This window comes from Enoplosus armatus, chromosome 7 (genome assembly GCF_043641665.1).
Source record: "Enoplosus armatus isolate fEnoArm2 chromosome 7, fEnoArm2.hap1, whole genome shotgun sequence".
Taxonomy (NCBI): Eukaryota; Metazoa; Chordata; class Actinopteri; order Centrarchiformes; family Enoplosidae; genus Enoplosus; species Enoplosus armatus.
This window is the reverse complement of record NC_092186.1, coordinates 2,240,001-2,262,119: the sequence shown is the minus strand read 5'-3', so window position 1 is coordinate 2,262,119 and position 22,119 is coordinate 2,240,001. Positions and strand designations below refer to the sequence as shown.

General features: G+C 45.1%; 2 protein-coding genes across 2 annotated transcripts in view; both read left to right on the top strand.

Moving 5' to 3' along the window:
• Nucleotides 1–13,344, top strand: part of zc3h3 (zinc finger CCCH-type containing 3) — a 51,771-nt gene extending 38,427 nt beyond the window's left edge. The window contains exons 6-12 of the mRNA XM_070909428.1: nt 640–718; nt 1,064–1,219; nt 1,656–1,725; nt 4,520–4,651; nt 9,409–9,572; nt 9,656–9,813; nt 13,091–13,344. Of these exons, the coding sequence (XP_070765529.1) occupies nt 640–718; nt 1,064–1,219; nt 1,656–1,725; nt 4,520–4,651; nt 9,409–9,572; nt 9,656–9,813; nt 13,091–13,122 (791 nt within the window). The 3' untranslated portion in view covers nt 13,123–13,344. The remainder of the gene's footprint in view (nt 1–639; nt 719–1,063; nt 1,220–1,655; nt 1,726–4,519; nt 4,652–9,408; nt 9,573–9,655; nt 9,814–13,090) is intronic.
• Nucleotides 13,345–20,128: 6,784 nt separating this feature from the next.
• mafaa (MAF bZIP transcription factor Aa) lies at nt 20,129–21,064 on the top strand. The gene has a single exon (XM_070909211.1). It carries the CDS (start codon nt 20,129–20,131, stop codon nt 21,062–21,064), a length of 936 nt encoding a protein of 311 aa, XP_070765312.1.
• The last annotated feature ends 1,055 nt before the right edge of the window (nt 21,065–22,119 follow it).

The window sequence follows — 22,119 nt, the reverse complement described above, 5'->3', positions numbered from 1 at the left end:
TGATTATACTTCATATACTTCACTCTGTACTTCCATCTCCTCTCCCAAATCATTATTTGCAGTCTGCACATGAGGAGTGTGTTCTCGTAGTTGTGCTTTCATAGAGAAAGTGGTTACTTCTTGCACACTTATCAGCACAAGAAACACATGTATTCGAATTTCTGTTTATGTGGTGGTGTTTTTATATAGAAATGTCATGAATCAAAATTAAACACTTATTAGGAATCTACATGATTCAACAAGTCATGGTGAAATAGTGCCACTCCAATAACATAATCATATTAAACTTGTCTATTATCTATTTGTAATGTCAATAACCCAAATCAAGTACAACATATGAAATATTTATATGAAGATGTGAAATATTAATCAATATAAAAGCAAACACTGAGTATGGAATTTTATGAAATCCTCCACCATTCTTTATTGAATCTGGACATTTACATGAGGTAGCAGGTTTCTTATTTTGTAAAAAATAATTTTGCTGCATCTGTGGGACAAAAACAACAAACCCAGTGCGCAAACCCATTTGTGCTGAAGTACTGTGGGTATTGTTTGCTAGATTCAACAGAAAACTGAACACAGAATGCCTTTAAACTTCATTTCAATTGTTCATGTGTCCCTTTTCTCCACATTTAGGAAGGTCTTCCAGCAGCGCCCAGTTCTCATCCATGATTCCTGCTTTCCACCGACCCTCCAGTACTCGTCATTTAGCCAGGTAAGCTTTTCACACCACCGACCTGCTTCATCTCATCCTGCTAGCTCCCTTCATACAACTGCACTATCATGAAATCAAATCTAGCCAAGACTTTGTCATTTGATCCTCCCCTCGCCCTCCCCCATTATTAACTGCCTTTCATCACTGTCAACTGAGGACTGTAAAGCCAGGAGTAATCTTTTAAAATTAAAATTAGCATATGGTGGATACATTTACCCAAAGCTCCACACAGAAGTGAGAGTTGAAACTGTAATCCCGGCTTTCAAGTTGTCCTCTTTAGTCTCCACGAGCTGTTTATTATTGATCCGTGGATTCCTGTGGTTTGTCTGTGTTTTGTGAAACAAGCCGTGCAGTCCAGCGGAGCCTCGCCATAATCAGACACGCTCGTCAGAAGAAGCAGCAGAAACAGTACTGCATGTACTACAACCGCTTCGGCAAGTGTAACCGCGGCAACAGCTGTCCCTACATCCACGACCCAGACAAGGTTGCCGTCTGCACCAGGTAACATAAACGCACAAGAAAGTCCCATTTTGTCAAGGTTCAGGCTGGTCATTCCCCATCTCCCTCCCCCCCCTGATGACCTGCCACCTCTCAACGGTTGCTTTTCAATAAATGCATAGAAATGAACAAAACATCCGATCAGGTTTAAAATGATGATGCGGCTGCTGTTAACGTCAAGTCAAAACTGCGAGATTACACAGTTTAAACCAGTTTGAATCCATTGTGTATAAATTCAGCAACCGAGGTGTTAACCATACCAAGCTGAGGGATAAACATCATAACAGAAGCCTACAGTTACATTATACATAAGACTGCTGTGTTTCTCTGTTGAGGATATCATTAAAAGAAAACTTTCAAATGACACAATGGGCAAAAACACTTCCAGAAGCAGCAGCTCTATTGGCTTCTCAGGCTCGTTTCCGTTGTTTATGTGCAGGTTTCTGCGAGGGACGTGCAAGCAGGCAGACGGGACCTGCCCATTCTCCCATAAGGTGGCAAAGGAGAAGGTAAGAGAGCCACACACGACCTAGATTTTGGACAACGTAGTGTTTTATGGGTTTTCATTGCAAAGGCCAGGGTTGGCCTCAGTGTACGATGACACACTATTGGGTACAGTCACCGTGGATCGTATTTGCGTTCTGGCACGGCTCCTGTTTCCATGACACGGGAAGGAGTGAGGAAGACTTTACCCAACGGGGGGTACAGGGGAGGGGCTTACCGGTAAACGAGCAGCCTGAAGGTTAGAACTTAGTCACCTGTTCCATTTACAGACCTGCAGGATGAATCTGGGTGTGTTTCTTGCTTTCTCCTCCCTCATCACCTCCTTCCATGTGAATGTGTGCATCTGTGTCAGTGTTCACCGCTGAATAAAACAATATGTGAGCTTAGCACAGGTGTCAGTATAGGACTAGGTGATATGACTGACGTTAATATCACGATATTTAGTCAATGGACAGATCATTTAAAATGTCAATGTCAAAAATAATTCTGCTAAATGATTAAATGTTGACTGCTAGTTCCAACTTCTGAAACAACAAATTTTCAATACGTCAACTTGAGCATTTATCAATAAATTGACTGTAGAAAATAATTTCCAGGTTAATCAAGCTCTAAAAATATAAACACAAATACTTCACAGTGTGATATATGTTTGCCAAGTGTGAGTCAGTTCAATGAACTGTATTCCTGTTGTGCGTTCAGTCTGACAAAACTCAAACAAAACAAAAAACAGCTCATTTTGTTGCTTTTAATCACAATTTTCTTGAAACCATCATTTTAACTTTTGCTTTTTTTCAGTGAATATTATTTATTCATGATTCTGCTGAAGGTTTTATAATATTGAGTTATCAAACGGCCCAAACTCGACTCCAGCAAACCAAAGTCTGAATAGGACTGGACAGTAAACCAGTTTATTGAATTACAGACTGTATGGATCTCTGAACTAATAAATGTCTATAAACTGAAATATCTACAACAACCAATGTAACCACAAGTTCAACCAACCAGTCAGCCAACAACCCAGTACCTTTAACTGGTTTTACACTAATCAAACAGGACAAATATATCAAAAGTAAGTCAGCGTAAAACAGCAATTACATGCAGTGGTATAAAACAATGTGGAAACAAACATATTGCTATAAATGATAATGTGATTTATTTTTATTGATGCGGAGTCCGTGTCACTCCACCTCCTCAACGACTTCTCAGATCCGAGGACGTTGTTCCTCCATGTAGCTTGAAACAAACTGGGCCTCCAAATTGAAATTGAGAATTTGGACGTATTAGTCCAGACTTGTCGTTTCGACTCTCGTATCACATTGTGTCACCTGGGAGCTCTATACACGTGTGTGTGTGTGTGTGTGTTTGTGTGTGTGTGTGTGTGTGTGTGTGTGTGTGTGTGTGTGTGTGTGTGTGTGTGTGCTCTTGCCCATCTAGGGGAAAGTGTAGCCACTCAAAAAGGGAAAGTTTTTTTTTTTCCTTGAGACAAACAACCCTAGAACAGGTGCCTTGCCTCACCCTCACACACACACACACACACACACACACACACACACACACAATGCCCTGCACCTGTGTTGGTTGTCACACTGCTGCCTGTAAGTGCTGAGAGCCCAGCTGTCTGTTTGTAATGCCACCTCTCTAACAGCCCCCCCCCCCCAACCTTTGGCCCGTCCCTCAGGATACTCCCACTCTTATTTCATGTGGACCTCTTGAACAGGACTTTATGGGGGTCTTGGGGAGAAGTGGGGTTGATTTGAGGGGGGTGCAGGGCTATGTACCCAGCAGCCCTCCGAACCTAATCCAGGCAAGGCCCCATCTTGAGTCCTGCACCTCACCCTCCTGTCCCCCCACTACCACAAATACCTCGAAACCAGACCCCCAAGCCTGCTCCCCTGGCATTACCACCCTACACCCAGGAACACCACCCCCTTCTTCCTCCTCCCTCCACCACTGGCCCAGTCTGTGCACACATCCAGAGCACATAAACACATCATGAGAGCTGGACGAGCTGCGGCCTGGATAAATATTTCTGTAGCGGTTAATTAGGTAGAACTGATCCCATCCCAACAAGGAGGAGTCCCTCTCACACTCCGCCCCCCCATCTTTCTCCACCGAACCCCCTTAGAGGTATATTTAGACCGGCCTCCACCAGACTCCCCACGTGCACCAAACAGCGGATCTCTCTGCACATACCCGCTCACATGCTGTCAAGACACACATTCACTCTCACTCTGCCGCTTTCAACTGCAATTAAGGTCATTTAGCTGCTCAGTGTGACAGATTGCTTGGCACACGGGACGCGCCTGAACTGTGCATGGCGATGGTGTGGTCTGAGAGCGCATAGTAATAATAATCTCATGTAATCCCGTTCCCTCATCAGCCCTCCTCTCTCTGTGTTGTCACGGGGAGATGATCTTGGTGGAGAACATAAGGAAAACAAAACAGCGACACTGTCATCTTCTCCATGACATTAACCATCCTAACCATTTCTCGAGTCGGATTGATACCCCAGATCAATTCAATCTCTTTTGGGACATTTTGCCAATAATCTGGGAGTCTTGGGTAGTCCCAGAATATATGAGAAAAGTAGCCCCTCCAACACAACTCAGATGAATAATTATATTTTCACATAACAAAAGGAAGTTCAAGTATAATTCACATAAATTCCTGTTGGTCTATATTCTGATTCTGATTTCATTTTGTAGAATTTGTACATTTGTGATAGAATACCTCTTTGTCGAGTACTATGAACAATTTCTCTGGTTCAGATTACATATTTTTGTCTGACTCCCTCTCTAGATGCCGGTGTGTTCCTACTTCCTGAAGGGAATCTGTAACAACAGTGACTGTCCCTACAGTCATGTCTACGTGTCCCGCAAAGCTGAAGTGTGTGAGGACTTTGTCAAAGGCTACTGTCCTGAGGGAGAGAAGGTACCACACAAACACACCGAAGACATTCGGTCTGAGGCAGTGCTTCACTGTGTGTCTGTATGTCGGAGACTCCTTATGACTATTCTGAATGAACCCAACGCAAACAACACGAACACAAGAACAAACACATGACCAGAGCAAAAACCCACCACCAAACCCAACAAAACACCGGAAGTACAATAAAGTGTGTGTTTACCAGCATTGACGTTACAATGAATGACAAAGCACCAAATACAGTGAGGTGCCCCCCCCCCCCCAATTGAAACAAAAGATGTCACTGTTTTGATCTACCTGCACTATTTTTTGACTTCATGTTGGTTTGATCTCACTAGATCTCGATTTAGCACTGCTGTGATGCCGTTACTTGATTGTGAAAGTCTCTAAGCTGTGTTCTTCATTTGGAGTATAATTATATTGTACAACATGTATACAGTTCCACTGAAGTTAAACTGAGGCTTAGGTAAACAAGTAGTTTGGTAATCAATCCCCCCTGCACACACACACACAGTGACACACAGGCAGGAACAGCTGCAGGGGGTGGTGGTCCATAATGGCATAACTGTAGTGTCTGAGTGACACATTGTGGGCCGGATGGGTAACAGAGAGCCACCTACCCATGACTGGAGACACCCGAGTCCCCCCCCACACACACTGTCCCCAAGTCCACCTCAAAAACATCCTCCACTCCTCCCCTCCTGTGTTTTTACCTCCTATTGTCTCCCCCTCTCCCCCTCTCCTCCTGTCTCTGCTTGTTTTTGAGCGTCGAGTGTGAAACAGATGCTTTTTCACACTGTCAGACCTCATTTAAATAGTGCATGGGGAAATGAGGATATAGAAAACAAAAGGGATATTAATATTTATTCTATTAGCTGAAGTGCTTAGGTCTGTGATTTTCCCCCTGTGTGTTTGTGTGTGTGTGTTTATGGAGCGCCGCGCTGTGAGGCTCTGGTGGCTCTATGATGGATAGCAGGCAGTAATTATAGATGGGAAAACTGCTGAGGATGGCACTATGGGCCAGGCAGGCAGACAAACCAGCAGCTCAGGGGTTAAGTCTGCTCCTCGCCTCCATCCTCCTCCTCCTCCTCCTCCTCCTCGCAGACTTGCCACCATCCTCCCTCATTCTGGCTTTGTCTCACGCTCACCCTCCACCTCGCAGGCTCTGTCTGTGCCTTCCTAATTGTCCCTCTTCGTTTCTTTTCTCCTCAGCATCAATTTTAGCTTTTTTTTTTTTTTTATTTCCCTTTTTTTCATTACGGCATCAGGTCCACTTTCTCCCAGGTTCCCGACACGTTAAGCCGACAGTCGTTGAGCGTCTATGGCCAACTGTCATCCATGGTTTCTGCCGGTTTGGCTGAACCGGGTTTTAGTCTTCTCTTATCGGCTGTTATCAGCTGATTCAGCATGTTCAAAGTCTGTAACAGAGAGCTGACTGATCGGCTGTTTAGCCTAATGAATCTGTGATTTCACACTCTTTATTCTTCACCTCTGCCTTTTCTTCGTCCGCAACAACAACCAGTGCAAAGCAAAGCTTTATAGTGCGATATATTTTCAGTGTTATGGAAATGGTCGGCTGGTTTTCATTGTTTGTCTCTTTGCACATGCACACATGCATATAACTACTAGTTACTCATGTCATGCAGATGCAAAACATAGAGTATGTGCACGTTGGCAGAGAGTTAGCTTCATACATTGTTGTGTTAAAGTTCAAAGAGGGCACGAGGCGACAGACCAGCCGGTCTTTGTCTGCATGTTTGAACATCTGAAAAGATGAACTGTGTTAACTTTTTCTCTCTGAACTCTAAAACTCTGCACTTTTCTGTTGTATACTCACACTGGTGACGTGTGATTGACCAGCGATGCAAAACAGGGAGGGATCAAATGATACATTTGGTGCAAAATAAATGAACATGACAACTAAAAAGCGATGCCGTGATGTGCCGGGAAGTTAAGTCGTGCCTGCTGTGGATTCACGTTCATAGAGGAGAAGATCAGTGTTGTAGTTTTGGGATCCCTCTTTCGTATGATTACAGATATAGACAAAAATCAGTTCTGCTTGCCACAACGTCACATACGTTGTTGAAGAAAGCCATATGTTGCTCACAGTGTTTTGTAATTAGCAAGCCTCTTGGTGGCTTGACCTGTTCCCCTCCAGTGGCTCTCCTCCGCCCGGACCATCGCGAGGTAAACAGTTGGCCGTTCATGTTGCAGAGTATTTTACCTGGAATGTACTTGATTGGCCATTATAGTGCGTTCCACATTGCAGCAAACGTTTCCGGACAATGTTGCATCTTTTCAAAGGATCTGTGCCCCCTCCCGCTGCATCAACACAGTAGTCTAAATGAAATAAACGAGGACGCTGCATTATTTTGATGCAGTGCTAATGTCAGTCTGAACACGACCCAAGACCGAGTGACAGTGTGAACTTTTATTTTCTTAATATTACCCTCCCTATGGTAACGCTCCAGCAGCCTGAGCTCATTTATTGTTCTGTTCTACTCACTGTGAGTCGCTCTAGACAAGAGTGTGGGCTTAATGCCCAAGATGTAAATGCATGTGATATCTCCTTTTTTCTGTCTTTTCCATCTCTCTCTCTCTCTCTCTCTCTCTCTCTCTCTCTCTCGTTCTTGCTTCTTTTGCTCATTCTCTCAGTCTCTTGGTAAATGTGCTGACTCCTCCTGGTTTTAGCCCAGCAGAGAGCTCTCTAATAGGCCCCAGAGACATCCCAGCATTCCTTAAATCAAGTGGAAAATTGTTAACTTGGTGTGGGATAAAGATGTTCTGTCCACTTTAGCTTTTTCCTCCCATTTCCCATCTCTCTCTCTCTCTCTCTCTCTCTCTCTCTCTCTCTGTCTTTTTATGAAAATGAGGATGTATAGAGCTATGTGAAGTGGACTGAGCTTTTACAGTCAATTTCTCCTACACTTTCAGTTTCTCACACTGAAAGTGCTTCAGCTGTGTTAACTCCTGTTGTCCCGTCACACTTGTCTCAGGACCAGACCTCTGTGAGAGATGGCACATTTGTATAAGGCCTTTGTTTTGGTTGTCAGTGGCACAGCTACATTAAAGTAAATATTTTAGGTTTGCACATAGCAGTATGTAGCTGTTCATACTCATCACTTGGCATCCACTACTACACATCCATCTTTGAAAAGATGCAAACATGTTAAATGAACAGAAAAGGCGCTCCAAACGTGATGTGTCATTATCACAGCAGATAAAGTTTCATTAATAGTGGAAGAAAAAGTCAGGATCACAGTTATTATACAGTCAATTGTGCGGCCCTGACAAGTCAAACAGGTACTGTCACTTTCAGAAACATTCGGAGAAAAATGTAGTTATTACTTTTAGTTGTTCAATTAAAAATCACATAGTGCTAAAAGTTAGCGAGCAACAGAAAGTTAATCAACAGTTTTGATCATTTATTAATCACTTAAGTCATCAAGCAAAAATGTGAGGCATTCTCTGTTCCTCTGAAATGTGCAGTTGTTGTATTATCAAATGGTATCCCTTTTTGTTTTTTTTGACCTTTTGTTTGGACAAAACAAGCAACTTAAAGGCATCACTGTCAGCTCTGGGACATTTTTCACAACTTTTTCACTAACTGAAAAAAAGAAAAAAATAGTTGAAAGAAAAATATAAAGTTGCAGCCCTAAAATCATCCATTACAATTCACAATATTAAGAAAACTCTCCACATCACCGTAAGTGATAAATATTAGTGTATTTCTCAGCCCTATCTGGACCTGACGGGCTCAGCAGTGATGTCAGACACCAAATATAAAACGTGAACATCACTGACACCAGCAGCAGACCTGATTTGTTGAGCGAAATGTGGTGTCAAAACCACAACCCTATAAGATGATCCAGAGAAACATTTGACAGCGAGCTGACCCTGGGCCGCCCTGGCACCCAGGGGTGCAGGAACATGGGTGTGAGGACGGTGAGAGGGGCTCTGATGGCAGTGAGTCAGGGCTGCTGGGCTCCAGAGAGAGTTGACCAAGAGTCCATAGCGTTCCTGGAAAATCGATCTCAAGATCCCTCTCCCCTCCACACACACACACACACACACACACATCCCCCAATACACACTCTATTTCTGGACAAATGTGCTTCCCACTCCCACTCCTCACCCCTTCACACACACAGACGCACACACTCCTTGCAGCCTGCACCCCAGAGTGAATATAATTAGCTTTTCTGACAGGTGGGAGGGATCGGATCTCGTGGAGAATGAAGCTACCAATTTACACCCGTATTACACTGTCATACACACTCAGTTGCAGACATGCATGTGAAAGCTCGCTCTCTCATGCACAATGCTCCTCAGAATGACGCTAACTGTGACCCACTTGCTCAACTAGCATGTTAAAGAGTGTCTCTCAAAAGCAGTACGTTACAAAAGAATGGATGGAATAATAGCAGCTCCTAATCAGCATATAGCCTCACTTTGTGCAGAGAGGTCATCGGAGCACTACTCAAGGCCAAAAACTTTAACTTTCTAAGGAATTTAAAAACGAACATTATGCTATAAGACATGTATCATATAATCTCTCCCTGCATTTCCTGTTTGTATCTCAGTCCCAATCAAATAAAGGCAAAATGTCAAAGAAAGAAATCCTTCAAAAAACACACATGGAGGCCAAAACTAAATCCACACATACTAGAATTTTTTAGCAGTATCATCATCATTTATTTTCATCATTAGCTGTTATTAATAAAAACCTGTGGGTTTAATATCTCCCTGTCTCGAACCATCAGTGTAAGAAGAAACACACTCTGGTGTGCCCAGACTTCTCTAAGACGGGATCCTGCCCTCGAGGAGCCCGCTGCAAGCTGCAGCATCGGCAACGAGCCAAAAGAAACGCCAACACTACCTCCACCACCCCAGCGAAGAGGGCCCGAACCAAGGAGCCCCCCAGGAGGTCAGGGAAGCAGACTCATGATTGACAAGGATCATCATCTAAATACATTTTACTAATTCAACATCCTTGAACGTCTCTTCTAGGCCCCGCCTGTCTGTCATCATGCCGCAGGGCCATCAGGCTGCTCCAGGGTCGCCCACCGAAGGCCCTCTGGCACTGCCGTCCTTTATCTCCCTATCCAGCTCCCCAGAGGAGGCAGACACACCGGACACACTGCTGGCTGACACCTCGCAGGTTAAAGGTACGAAAATACACGACCCAACAAACCCAGAGCACCTCTGCGTCCCATGATGTATACAAAACAAAACCATATGACTTGAAGAGACCACAGCCTGCAACCATATGAGACCATCCACTGGTAAAAGTGTCCAGGAAGCATTCAATTGGTGATTTGCAGGTTGTGCAGTGACTATATTAATTTGCGTAGTTATAACCTGCTTCATGCTATTGAAGCAGTGGTTCATATGAAACTTAGACGTCTACAAGTTAAGTCTAGTTTTAACAAAGACGTCTTCTCACATGTGAATCACCAAATTGACTCCAACTGGGTGAGGTATTCTTTCACAACACAGGTCTGAGTTTTCCTATGGATTATTGGGGATATTGCCAACAATTCAAGTGGTCATGTTACACTCTCTTTATTTTCTTTTTTGAGAAAAAACACAAGCAAACATTATAATTTTTGTACACTACGTTCTGTCTGTTAAGATCTGTACGTTGTAAACATTGCAGACTTCCTATTTCAACTTACTTACTGTTACCATGGTTGTTTCTGTGCATTAGTTATTGGCATTATTACTGATATTAAGAAAGCATTACATTCCACTTTCACTTCCAAATAAGAGGTTTAGACAACCTGGTTAAATTTGGTGTTTGTTTACAGCTTGTCTGTATTGTAGGACGGCTCCAAATTCTGCCCTTGTTGGACTCCAGATTTGACAAGTAAAATGTTTAAATTGATAGGAATTATGGGAAAAAGTGGGAAAATTACATCCAGATTGTCAAAAAAATAGACTGTTCCTTAAGGGGATTAACTGCTTTACTTGGAGTAAAAGTGCTGACTGTCGGGCATATTGTCCAGAGATGTTTTGTGGAAGGATCATGTTTGTCATGAAAGCCACAAGATCATTCCTGAGTTCATGAGAATGGGGAGTGGTGGTTCGCCTGAGCTGCAGACAGATAATGATGATCCGAGCTGGGCTGTAGAGTGAGTGCGATGATGCTCAGGGGAGGAGTAATAATGCTCAGAGGACAGAGGTAATAATATTTAGGTTTTGGGCTGGACGGAGGCACAGCTGAGCTCTCTGTTGACATACTTGACAGATAGAGGATTAGGAGAGGCTGCCTTCCCCCTCCCACCACGCTCCCCCATCCACCTGCCCCTGCCTGCTGGACACACACATACATGCTGACTGGCACTGCAAAGCAACATTTAACCCCTTTGACCTGTTTTCACCCTGTGTTTTAAATGTTGTTTCACTGTATTTTATTGTCTGTTTCATCTGATGCTCAACTGACTGTGAATCACATGATGATTTACAATCCAAATGAATCTATTTGTAATTGCTTAGAAAAATATTATCAAGACTATCAAGACTTCCTTAAAATGACTTAAGTTCTGTCCTTAAGAAATGTCCTGAATAAGATTTTGTCCTCCAGGGCTCAGGTATTCTTTTTCATGAACATAAGACTGCATTTTGTCTTGGCTACAGAGATGGCCAATGTGTTTTTCAGTGACAGACAAAATGAAAATGTCCCAAGAGACTTCAACTGCTGAGAGACAACAGATTTGTGTCTGCTTTGTGGAAAAGGAGGACATGGATCATCAAACATCTCAATTACTTTTTCTTAAAAGATCTGCAGTTAGTTATTGCCCTGAGATTTGGGTAGATCTTTTAGTCACAGTTGATGTATTCAAGAGTAAATCCACTTATTATGTAAAATTATACTATTACGTCCTATATTTCATTATTGACTTAACATACCCAGGATTTCCCAAATATGATCGGCTTCTAAATACAAAAGACAAAATGTAATACTTTATAAAAATGAGAACATATACCCTATTATATTATTTTGTACTTTGTAGCCATCTTGTTTTTTGTTTCTTTTTTTTTCATTTTAGTCAGGGTTTCCATCCATTTTTTTTTGCCTCATTCATAAAAAAGAACCTAAGATACAACAACTCACTCCCGACCCGGATCTGAGGTTCGACAATCGGTCAGAGCCTCCTTTCCAGCACAGAAGTCGATCATCAAACTTTGGCCTGTGGTGTTCTGGTACCAGGTACACTCATGAATCACTGTATCCTATCAATCCATGACCAGCACAAAAGTCCAATAACAAAGCACCACTCAGGTTCAGATCGGGCGGGCCATCACTCCCCTCCAGGTTTCTCCATCATTACCCAAGTAGGCGATAAAGTCCCCCGGCAGAACTATAGAGTCCCTAGGTGGGATCCTTTCCAGGACCCACCCAGAGACTTCCAGAAGGCTGGATACACATGCATAGGTACAAAGAACAGTCTTCCTCTCAGAAAATCATAGTAGCACAGAGGCGACCCTCTCACTCTTTGGGGAGAACAACAACACAGTGGCGCTCAACTGGAGGCTCGTAAGTATCCCCACACCTGCCCGGCGCCTCTCACCCTGAACTGGAACTGTGTTATCGTGGCAGCTTTATCAGATTCCTGCTGGATGGTGAGAAATCTGTCAGGAATGAGAAACTGTCCATCTGTTTGGTAATCCTCCTTCTCTTTCATGGATTATAGTTAGTCTCCTCTGCTTGGAAACAAGCAGGACCTTTGACATCTTGACCTCTGACCTTCTCCCCTCACATACGGTACACACAGCCCAAATATCTATGTGCTCTGTGATGGACTCATAGATCAACAGGAAACAGTGTTGATAACTGATCACTTATTTCAATCTTGTGTCAAGCAAAAATGTGACGGCGTCCAAATGTTCCAACATTCCCAATGTGAGGATTTGCTGCTTTTCTCTCTGTAGTCTTTGTAAATCGATTATCTTTGCTTCCGACATACTCACTAACACACACACGTGACGCAGTGATCATCTCGTCGTCCCTCCACCCTCTCCGTCCGGTTGGTTTGTGCTCTTAAGTATTACTAATGACTCTCTGGTCCGTCACTAACACACTGCGCCGCCCAGAGCCTCATTAAAGGTGGAGCTCAGCCAAACAAGCTCCTCTTCACTTTGCATGAATTAGCTCAGATGCAATGTATCACTGCCAGACTGCGAGCTCACACAACACATACACACACACACACATGTCCTGTACACACACCTTCAATCAACCCTGTTGTCCTGTTCTCTTCCTCATTTACTCATCAGCTGAGTTGTCATCACTCAGCATTTCAGCAGGATTCAACACACAGTAGATCAGAGTCAGTTACACATGAAAGAACACACACACACACCTTGTCTCATTGTCTTTTTGTCGTTTCATTTCTGCCAATACTCTTATTTTCATTTTAATTTCCTGTTTTCCTTCCCCAGAGAAAAAACTGCAGATCAAGCCTCGGCTGTGAGACTACAGAGACCAGCAGCACTGGAGGTGAAAAACACTTCGATCAATGATTCAGTGATTTCTGTGCTCCAGGTTTGTCCTAACAGGTGTATCTGTGTCTCTTCCCTCTGAATTTCTTCACTCAGGGCCCCAAAGTTTTATCTTCTATATCTATAAATCTGTTTTACATATGAATTTGGGTGTTTACAACACAGATTTTCTTATCAGGTTTTGTACATTTTAAAAAGGCTAATAAAATATCAACTCTCACTGCGTCCTGTTTCACAGACTCTTTTTGACAAGTGAAGCCAAGTGTTTATAGGCCGTGAGTGAGTTTCTGTTTGGGAGCGGCGGTGTTGTCACATGACCCCAGCGTGTTTGTGAGAGTTTTCATTGGGAAGGTGGTGACAGAAGCAGCAGTGCTCCTCACTTTAAAGCCTGGAGACGAGACACATGAGTGGACAGTGACTTCATCATCACCCTGCCGTGAACGTGTGTGTGTGTTTGTGATTTGAGAACTCCCGAATAGGCCTGTATGTTGGCGTTAACATGTCGACGTCTGTTAGATTAACAAAAACATTTTTGACTTCCTCCACAAAAGTCAAATTTCACACAGTTGATTAAAATAAACAAATAAAAAGTAGAGGGACAAGCAGCTGTTCATGTGGTTAAAAACTCAAAATACAACACGAAATACAAGGACGTCGCTCTGGACAGGATTTGAATTACAGGAGGACAGTGAGTTTGCCGAAAAACAGTTGTTAATTGCAGCTGTAATATTACTGCGGTGGGGGTGGAAAATGACCCGCATATGAGCTCACTGACCAGTCATGTTAAAATCAATCATTTGTTGGTGTTGAGGTGTATTTTCTCACAGAGCCATGCTAGCTGTTTGCCCCCGCTTCCAGTCTTTATGCTAAGCTAGGCTACTAATTTCCTGACCACAGCTCTGTACTAAATGCACTGGTTAAATCTCCTCACTCATTCTCATGTATTGCAGCTGACTAATACACTGACAGTTTCACGTCAACCTTTTCTTAATTCACACTGAGTCACGGGACTGGAAGTGTCCCGTCTCGCTGGCTTTTTACAAAGCTGGTCTGCATTTCCAAACTCATCCGTCGTCAATCTGACCTCAAACAAAAGAGAGTCAGTCTGTTGATGATTGTACAGCAATTTAGAAAACTTAAGTTCATGTACAGATTGTCGCATAACTGCCAGTTAAACTGTGGTGAATACATTTCGTCAGGATGGGTATTTCCATTGTGTGTGTGTGTGAGAGACTGTTCAACTCGATTTTGTCTCAGATGTATTGACAGCAGCGAGCAGAGATGGAGAGCTGGACATGTTTCTCAGAAGAGGCAGGAGACAGGGAGCCATCACTCTTCTCCTCTCACCACACGTTTTTCTTTTTTCTTCCTCCTCCTCCTCCTCACCCACGTTGCTCCTCTCCTGCGCTGAAGACGTAAGTGCCTTAGACAGATGTCTGCTGCCGCTTGTCTAAAACCCTCAACGCGAGCTGCTGAGCTCGGCAAACTCTAATTAAGATCAATATTTCAATTTTTAGTAAAAGCGCACAAGACGGGAGAGAAGACAGGGAGAGGAATCATCCGTCCACGTAGACTTGGAGAGACAAAAGGAAAGGTCAACTGTGATTCTTCATCGTGTGTGTGTGTGTTGGAGAGACTTGATACGAACTGGTTTGTCGGAGTGTGTGTGTGGTACATGTGTTCAAAAGGTTTTTCATTCCTTTGAGGGATAATTCCAGTTTCTTGGATCTTATTTTCATAGTGTTGGCCATCATTGCTGTTGGGTAGAACATTATACAGACGGATAGACAGACTACTAATCCTTGACGGGGAAAGTTGTTTGGCTGCCCATGCACAAGGGCACATTTGTAATAGCAGCAATCATGTATGTGCCTGTTAATGCATTCACACCGTCACACACACACACTTGACCTCCATACTACATTTCAGCCTCCTATGGAAAAAACTGTGGCTGCCAAAGGGCGGGGACTAGTTTGTCGACCGACCGACCGACAGAGCTGCTGGTCGCAGCTAAACACCAAAGAGATACGAGTCCAACAGATGACACAGAGAGCTTTAGCTTTAGTTAACAAGCTAAATAAATACAATTGATCAGTAACTAAAAAGATATTCATAAGCAATGCATCAATTAACAAGACCAATAAAACAATCAATTCATATGAAACTAAACCTTAAGAGGCGCCTAAAACATCCAATATCACAGAAGACGTGCAAATATCACGTCCTTCATACGTTTCTTATCCGTGCGCCCAAAAGTCTTTCTAAAATATTTTGTGGAGCTGCTAAAGACACAGTCCAGTTATCCTGTTTCCTCCTGGTTCTTTCCCGACAACCTTGTTAAACTAATGTAGGCACCAGCCTTTTTAATAAACTAGAATATGCTCATCCTTCCCGTGTCACACACACAACCATAAAACACGCCACTGGCCACAAATCTGTTTAATCTTTTTTTTTTACTGAAGCTGAAGAACTCCAGTTTTATGAAAGAAAAATAACACGTATTTGTGCCTTTTTAAACACAGACGGAGGTCAATGACCAACTCATGACAAATGAACATCACACCAGCACCAACACCAACTTACGGCTGACATCTGGGGACATGGTGACATCACAAAAGTCTATCAGACGTCCCTCTAGCCGCTATCAGACAGGTTGTAAACAAACCCCCGGGCTTGCCAAAGAAAAACAAGGTGAATTGTAAAATTATAAGCCAAACTGTTCGTTTACAGACTGACTCAGTGGTTCAACCATGAATGTGTGCACACATTATTAACGACACTTCACTCTCAGTTTAGATAATCTGACCAAACTGTTCACAACCTGCCTGATCATCTGACTTCTCATGTTTCTTCCCGTCTGACTTCTTTTTAAGAAGGCGACACACCTTATGATTGATGGGCTGATAATAGTTATGAGTTGGACGTGACAGCTGATCTGAGCAAAGTTCCAGTCTGGGTCAGTTGGTGTTGACTCTCGGGAGATAAAATCACACAGCGTTGAAGGATTCTACTTGTTTGTCTTCATCGGGGACAGAGTGGGACAAACCACGGTCAACCTTGGATGACAAACAAAAACACTTTGACTCTGATACGTGAAATACAACTTCAACTTGCTCTCTGAAGACAATCTTGTGGAACAGAACCCAGCCCTCCAGGATTTCTCTGGATCCTCCTGATTACCACACCGCCACTCCTTCTGTCCTCCAGTCGCTGCTTGATGTTTACAACTAGAATCAGGACCTTTAACGTCACGTGTAAAACCAAAACAGACCAAACAACGGTGAGCTAATGGGAAAAGTGCCGCTCTGCCAGTGAGAGAGGAGATTATCTATTATTTTATGATACGCTTCAAGTTTTAGTTCAGAGCCAGTTCACCTGAAGTCCACCTCACTCTGCATGCCAGCTCCTCCAGCTCTCTGAGGTTTACACTGTTTCCTCGTCTCTCCATCCACCTTCTCAGCCAAATGTAGCTCATTTTCTCTTTCCCCTTCCAGAGTGGACTGCAGGATTAATGAACTCTTCTCGATCAGTGACCTCTTGTGTTTCCGCGGTCATCACCTACGAATCGCCCAAAGAGTCATCATGTTTGGTTTGTCCAGTCTGTGAAGGTTTCATGGTCTTCAGGCCTGTAACCAGCTTTAGAGGTCAGTCAAAACTACAGAAGGAAGAATTCTCCTTTAAGTTTAGTTTCTAATTTTCCTCCTCTCAGTCCAGATTCTGTCGTCACATGTTCTGCCTCTTTGAGACCAAAAACCTTTCATCGCTCTGGTGAACAAACGTGATTTCTATACAAGCGAGGCCTCCTACATGTGGTGAAAGGCCTGATTTCTAAAGTAAGCCTCCCTGTTAACTTCACTGTCCGTGCACATGCGTGCGTGTCGCATCCCTGCACAATTAAAGCTGATTCCTCCACAGCGGCATTAGTGACTTAACTGCGGTGACAAAAACCTCCAGGCCTCAGATAACCCTGAGCCACCTCGTGGAGCCGCTCCTTTTGGTCTGGATGCTGGCTACCTTGGCTCAAAGCTCGCCGTCGATCCTCCACCTTGCTGATGTCCATTTTGCTTAAATCGGTAGAACTGCACTTGCAGCGAAGTCCCAATATGCAAAGGCACAATGAAAACCCTGACTTCAAAAATTTATGTCTCAAGCCCTCGGCCGCAGACACTCCCCTTCCCCTGACAATGAATGGACCACAGCAGATCTTCTTAAATGTGCCATTTCAATGCAGACTGCTTAGCTTGGCGTTTGAGGGCCAGCTCCTGCTTATTTGATAAAAAAAAAAAAAAAAAACCTCTCCTAATGACTTAGCGCACCTAAACTTAAAATACCTTGATATGATTTCCGTCCCTTCATCTCATACTCTTCTTTTCATCCTCGCCAGCAGATTTGAGGAGGGGGGGGGGGGGGGGGGGGGGCGTATTTCATGGCCATTCGGACTGGAAGTTAAGCTCAGCAGCTGTGCAAGGTTTTCCTGTTCACATCTGACCAAGTTAAACTTACTGCCACCTGTTTTCCGCAGATAGGCACTTTATTCCGCAGATATATCACTCACATATATCAGACCACACATCGGCGGGGAGATGGGACTCCGGGGGGCGGCCGCTGCTGAAGAGGCTAAACGGGTCGGGTGCAGCGGTGTCCCGGTTTAAGTCCTGCTCCCATGATACTATCGACATCCTGCTCAACCTTCCGCTCTGGTTTGCGCCCCCCCCCCCCCGAAAGCCTCTCTCTCCTGGAAAAAGACATATGTGTCCGGAATGGAGACGCATGCGGCGGAGCTTAATTATCCGTCGATCCTCGGAGATGAGACGGGATGCAATTTGTGGTTAATTGCGAATGAAGACCCTGAAGACCACCACCGGGACTATCCAATCATACTTAACCCGCGCGCAGCCACGGCGCGGCCTCCTCACAGCCTCGCGGAAATGCGGATTGATTTTTGGCAGAGGGGCGCGCGGCCTTAAATCGATCAGTATTGATAGATTTGGTAGTTTGCGGTGTCGGAGTCATCCTCCGGCTTCCTTTGAGAGACCTAAATGAGTAAAACGGACACAATAAGCTGTTCTTAATAAAGCTAATAAGGCAGAATGTGTTTTATTTTGTGCCATATTTGTTCATATCGATAACGTTTCACTTGGGCCTCCAGCAGCAGACAGTCCTGAGTGTAGTCCACTACCGGATAAGACACGGTGTCACCTGCGTCCACACCTTCTGCCCCCCTTTCAGCCATATTCTTTGTTTTTTACCAACACGTTTTTAAAATTCAAACTTGGTCCTCTTTCTTAATCTTTTAATATCTTTTATGTGTTGAGCTGCTTCTGTTTCTGCACATCAGGTCTTCATTAGTGTGTCAGAGTCATGTTGCTTTCAGGTGTCATTTATTCCAGAAAACTTCGCCCTGAATTGATAAAACTGACTAAATGTTTCGCTTCAGAAATGATATTAAACGAGTTTCACCCGAGTGTTGCAAAGAAACGCTGGAAAGGTGTAAATGTTAAAAAGAGTCTGACAGAGTCACTTGGAGTCCTCGTAAAGTGACACCGTGATAAACACCATTCATTACATGAAACAACCCGGAAGTCCTTTTCTCCCCTCGTGCAAACCCGCGCTGGCAGACTCATTACATAAGTGACACTGTTTGGAAAACGGTTTCTCTGTTCCGAGTGAACGTTTTCTCTCTCTGAGAAACTACCGGAGCTCTCGTGTGTCCGCGCTCCGCGGTGCAGTAGCGTCTGCTCGGTCACTAGAGGGGGGGGTTCTGCTGCACCTGTTCTCCCTGCGCGCTCCGCTCACTTCGGCTCCGCTCGGCTCCGCTCGGCCGGCCGCTGCCAGACTGGAGGCTTTGCTATAGGAGAATGCAAATGTAGTGCTGTGATCTCCTCCCATTGGCCCGTCACACCTCAGTGTGGGAGGGTCGGGGGCCACGCTGTCTTTATAAGAGCAGATTGCCTTCCAGCGTCTCAGTGACACTGCGTGGTTGCACCGTGAAGCTCTTAGAAACAATTCGAGGGCCGTTAGAGAGAAAACCTACTGGAATTTATCACCTCTTGCATAATAGTACACACAGTCAACACGTAAGGTCAACAGCGCGCCCCGGTGAGGGGGGACAGGACCGTGGGGACCGAAGCTGTCAGTAATCCGCCGCTTGAATAAAATATCTGGACTGACCACAACAACAGACCAGAGACCAGGGACCAGACTCTCCTGTCCCTCCAAGTAGGAGCGCTACCTGCAGCTTCAGATTAATCTCAGATGCATATGAACTTTGAAAACTTCTGCACATGCCATTCCATTTTGGATTCCCGGGACTTTTTGGCACACCTTTACGCACGCCTGCGCTGCGCCTGTGACTGTCACACTCTCTCTGATCTGATGGTGTGAGAAACTTTCTCTCTGGGCCATGCTGCAGTGACTTCAGCCCGCTGCCTGGGACTTCATGATCAAGTTGTAAACAGCAGGAGGCGAAGAAGGATGCTTGGAAAATATTTATAACGCACCGAGCAGAGGAGACGAAGACTTTTCGTGTTACTTGATCGAGCAGAGCCGAGGACAGTAAATCACAAGGAGGCAAGTGGGCTGCAGAGGTGAAGCGAGGACAAGACAGGTTGGTGTCTCCAAATTCACCGGGCTCGAGTTTCAGCCGCCCCGGGGGCTCCTGGTATTAAAGCGTGCATTTGACCTGGGATAAGTTGTCAACAAGAGCAGCGAGCGGAGGCAAACTGGCAGGTGTACAAGTTCATTTACATGCATACGTATATTCACGCCACTATATATAGAAGTTGTCTTAGGGACGAGCAGCCTTAAAAAGTTTCTCCACCCACCCGCTGTCCCTGCAGCAGCTCCAAGCAGCCGGGCGTGTGCGTGTGTCTATATATACACACCATACAGGCTTTTATTCCTCTTCGCAATCTGTATTCGAGAGGGCTGCCCGCCGTCGGTTTGGCTGTGAGGGCAGGAGTCGTCGCATGGACTGAAATGGCCACCGACCTCGCCATGAGCGCAGAGCTGCCCAACAGCCCTCTGGCCATCGAGTACGTCAACGACTTTGACCTGATGAAGTTTGAGGTGAAGAAGGAGCCGCCGGAGGCCGACCGCTACTGCCACCGCCTCCCGTCGGGCTCTCTGTCCTCCACCCCGATCAGCACACCCTGCTCCTCCGTGCCTTCGTCGCCGAGCTTCTGCGCCCCGAGCCCGGGCGCGCAGCCAAACCAGAGCCTCACCAGCGGGGTCAATAGCAGCGGCAGCAGCAACAACAGCAGCGGCAACAACAATCACAGCAACGCGGGCAAGCCTCAGCTGGAGGACCTGTACTGGATCCCCAGCTACCAGCACCACATCAACCCCGAGGCGCTCAATCTGACCCCGGAGGACGCGGTGGAGGCCCTCATCGGTAACGCGCACCACCATCACCACCACCACCAGGCCTACGAGGGCTTCCGCGGGCAGCAGTACGTCGGGGAGGACCTGTCCACGGCCTCGGCGGGCCACCATCACCAGGCCCATCACCACCACCATCACCACCACCACGGCCACCACGCCCGCCTGGAGGACCGCTTCTCGGACGAGCAGCTGGTCAGCATGACGGTGCGGGAGCTGAACCGGCAGCTGCGGGGCTTCAGCAAGGAGGAGGTGATCCGCCTGAAGCAGAAGAGACGCACCCTGAAGAACCGCGGCTACGCGCAGTCCTGCCGCTTCAAACGCGTCCAGCAGAGGCACATGCTGGAGACCGAGAAGTGCACCCTGCAGAGCCAGGTGGAGCAGCTGAAGCAGGACGTGGTGCGCCTCGCCAAGGAGAGGGATCTTTACAAGGAGAAGTACGAGAAGCTGGCCAGCCGGACCTACAATGCCGGTGGACCCGCGAACACGAGAGATCCGTCCGGGAAACAGGCCAACACTGAGTTCTTCATGTGAGACTGACGATTTGTAGCATAGACTCTGAATTTCACCCCCACCCAAACATCCTTGTTACATTAATTTCTATTTTTCTGCGTTTGTATTTTGTTTACAGTTATTCCCTCGACAGAAAAGACTAAAATACACAACAACGAAACCGAAGCATTAGATGCGCATTTCGAGTCTTAACGGTGTTTCGGCTAAACTTCTGTAAGCTCACTACAACCTGTCAGGTGGGCACATGGGATCACTTAGCCTGTAGACTTTTCTCTGGAGCAACAGAACCTGGTCAGAAGTCTTATTGAACCAATCTGACATTCAACGTGACTGTCTTAATTCAGAGAGAGAGACTTTGTCTTAAAAGTGGGGGGGGGGGGGGGGGGGGAGAATGACTTTTTTAAAAATCAGATTGGACTGAAATGGAAGCAGAAAAAGCAATACACCGCCTCTCTTTTGGCTCCAGAAATCTCAACAGACTGTTAGTGTGAAAGTGAGGCGGTCTGTGATGCAGAGAAGAGACCTTTCAATATTGCAAGTCTATAGTTTCCATCCCTATTTGCAACCCTGCATGCAGGACATGTATGGTAACCTCCAGTCATCTCCCAGAATCCTTCCACATGTATGGAAAGCATGGCCCATGGTTCTCTCCTCCTCTAACGCTTCTCCTCCTCCGCCATCAATAAGGCCTGGGTATGCAAAACGCCACCAAAATGTTTCCCCCATAAACCCCCCCGAGAGGTGCAAGGACTGCGGACAAAAACGCAAAACAATCTGCTACTGCGAAACATGGATGCGTCTTTAACTGCTATTTTCAATCAATTTTTCTATTGTTTTAAAAAGAAAAGAAAAACGACAAAAAGAGATTAACTGAGCCAGATTTTAGACCGTATTTATTTCCACTTGTACATAATGTGTAGAGAAGAACAGTTACCTGTGTTATTTTACCTTTTCTCTTTTTAAAGAAAACTGCTTTTGTTGCTTGGATTATTCGAAATGTCTTAATACAAATGTTTGTATGTTACAGCATGCAAATCGTCTATGGTATCCTCCTCCTACTGAACATGTGTAATGTC

Bases quoted from the DNA above. Each gene is read 5' to 3' on its own strand.
- mafaa (XM_070909211.1), top strand. From the start codon at position 20,129: ATGGCCACCGACCTCGCCATGAGCGCAGAGCTGCCCAACAGCCCTCTG.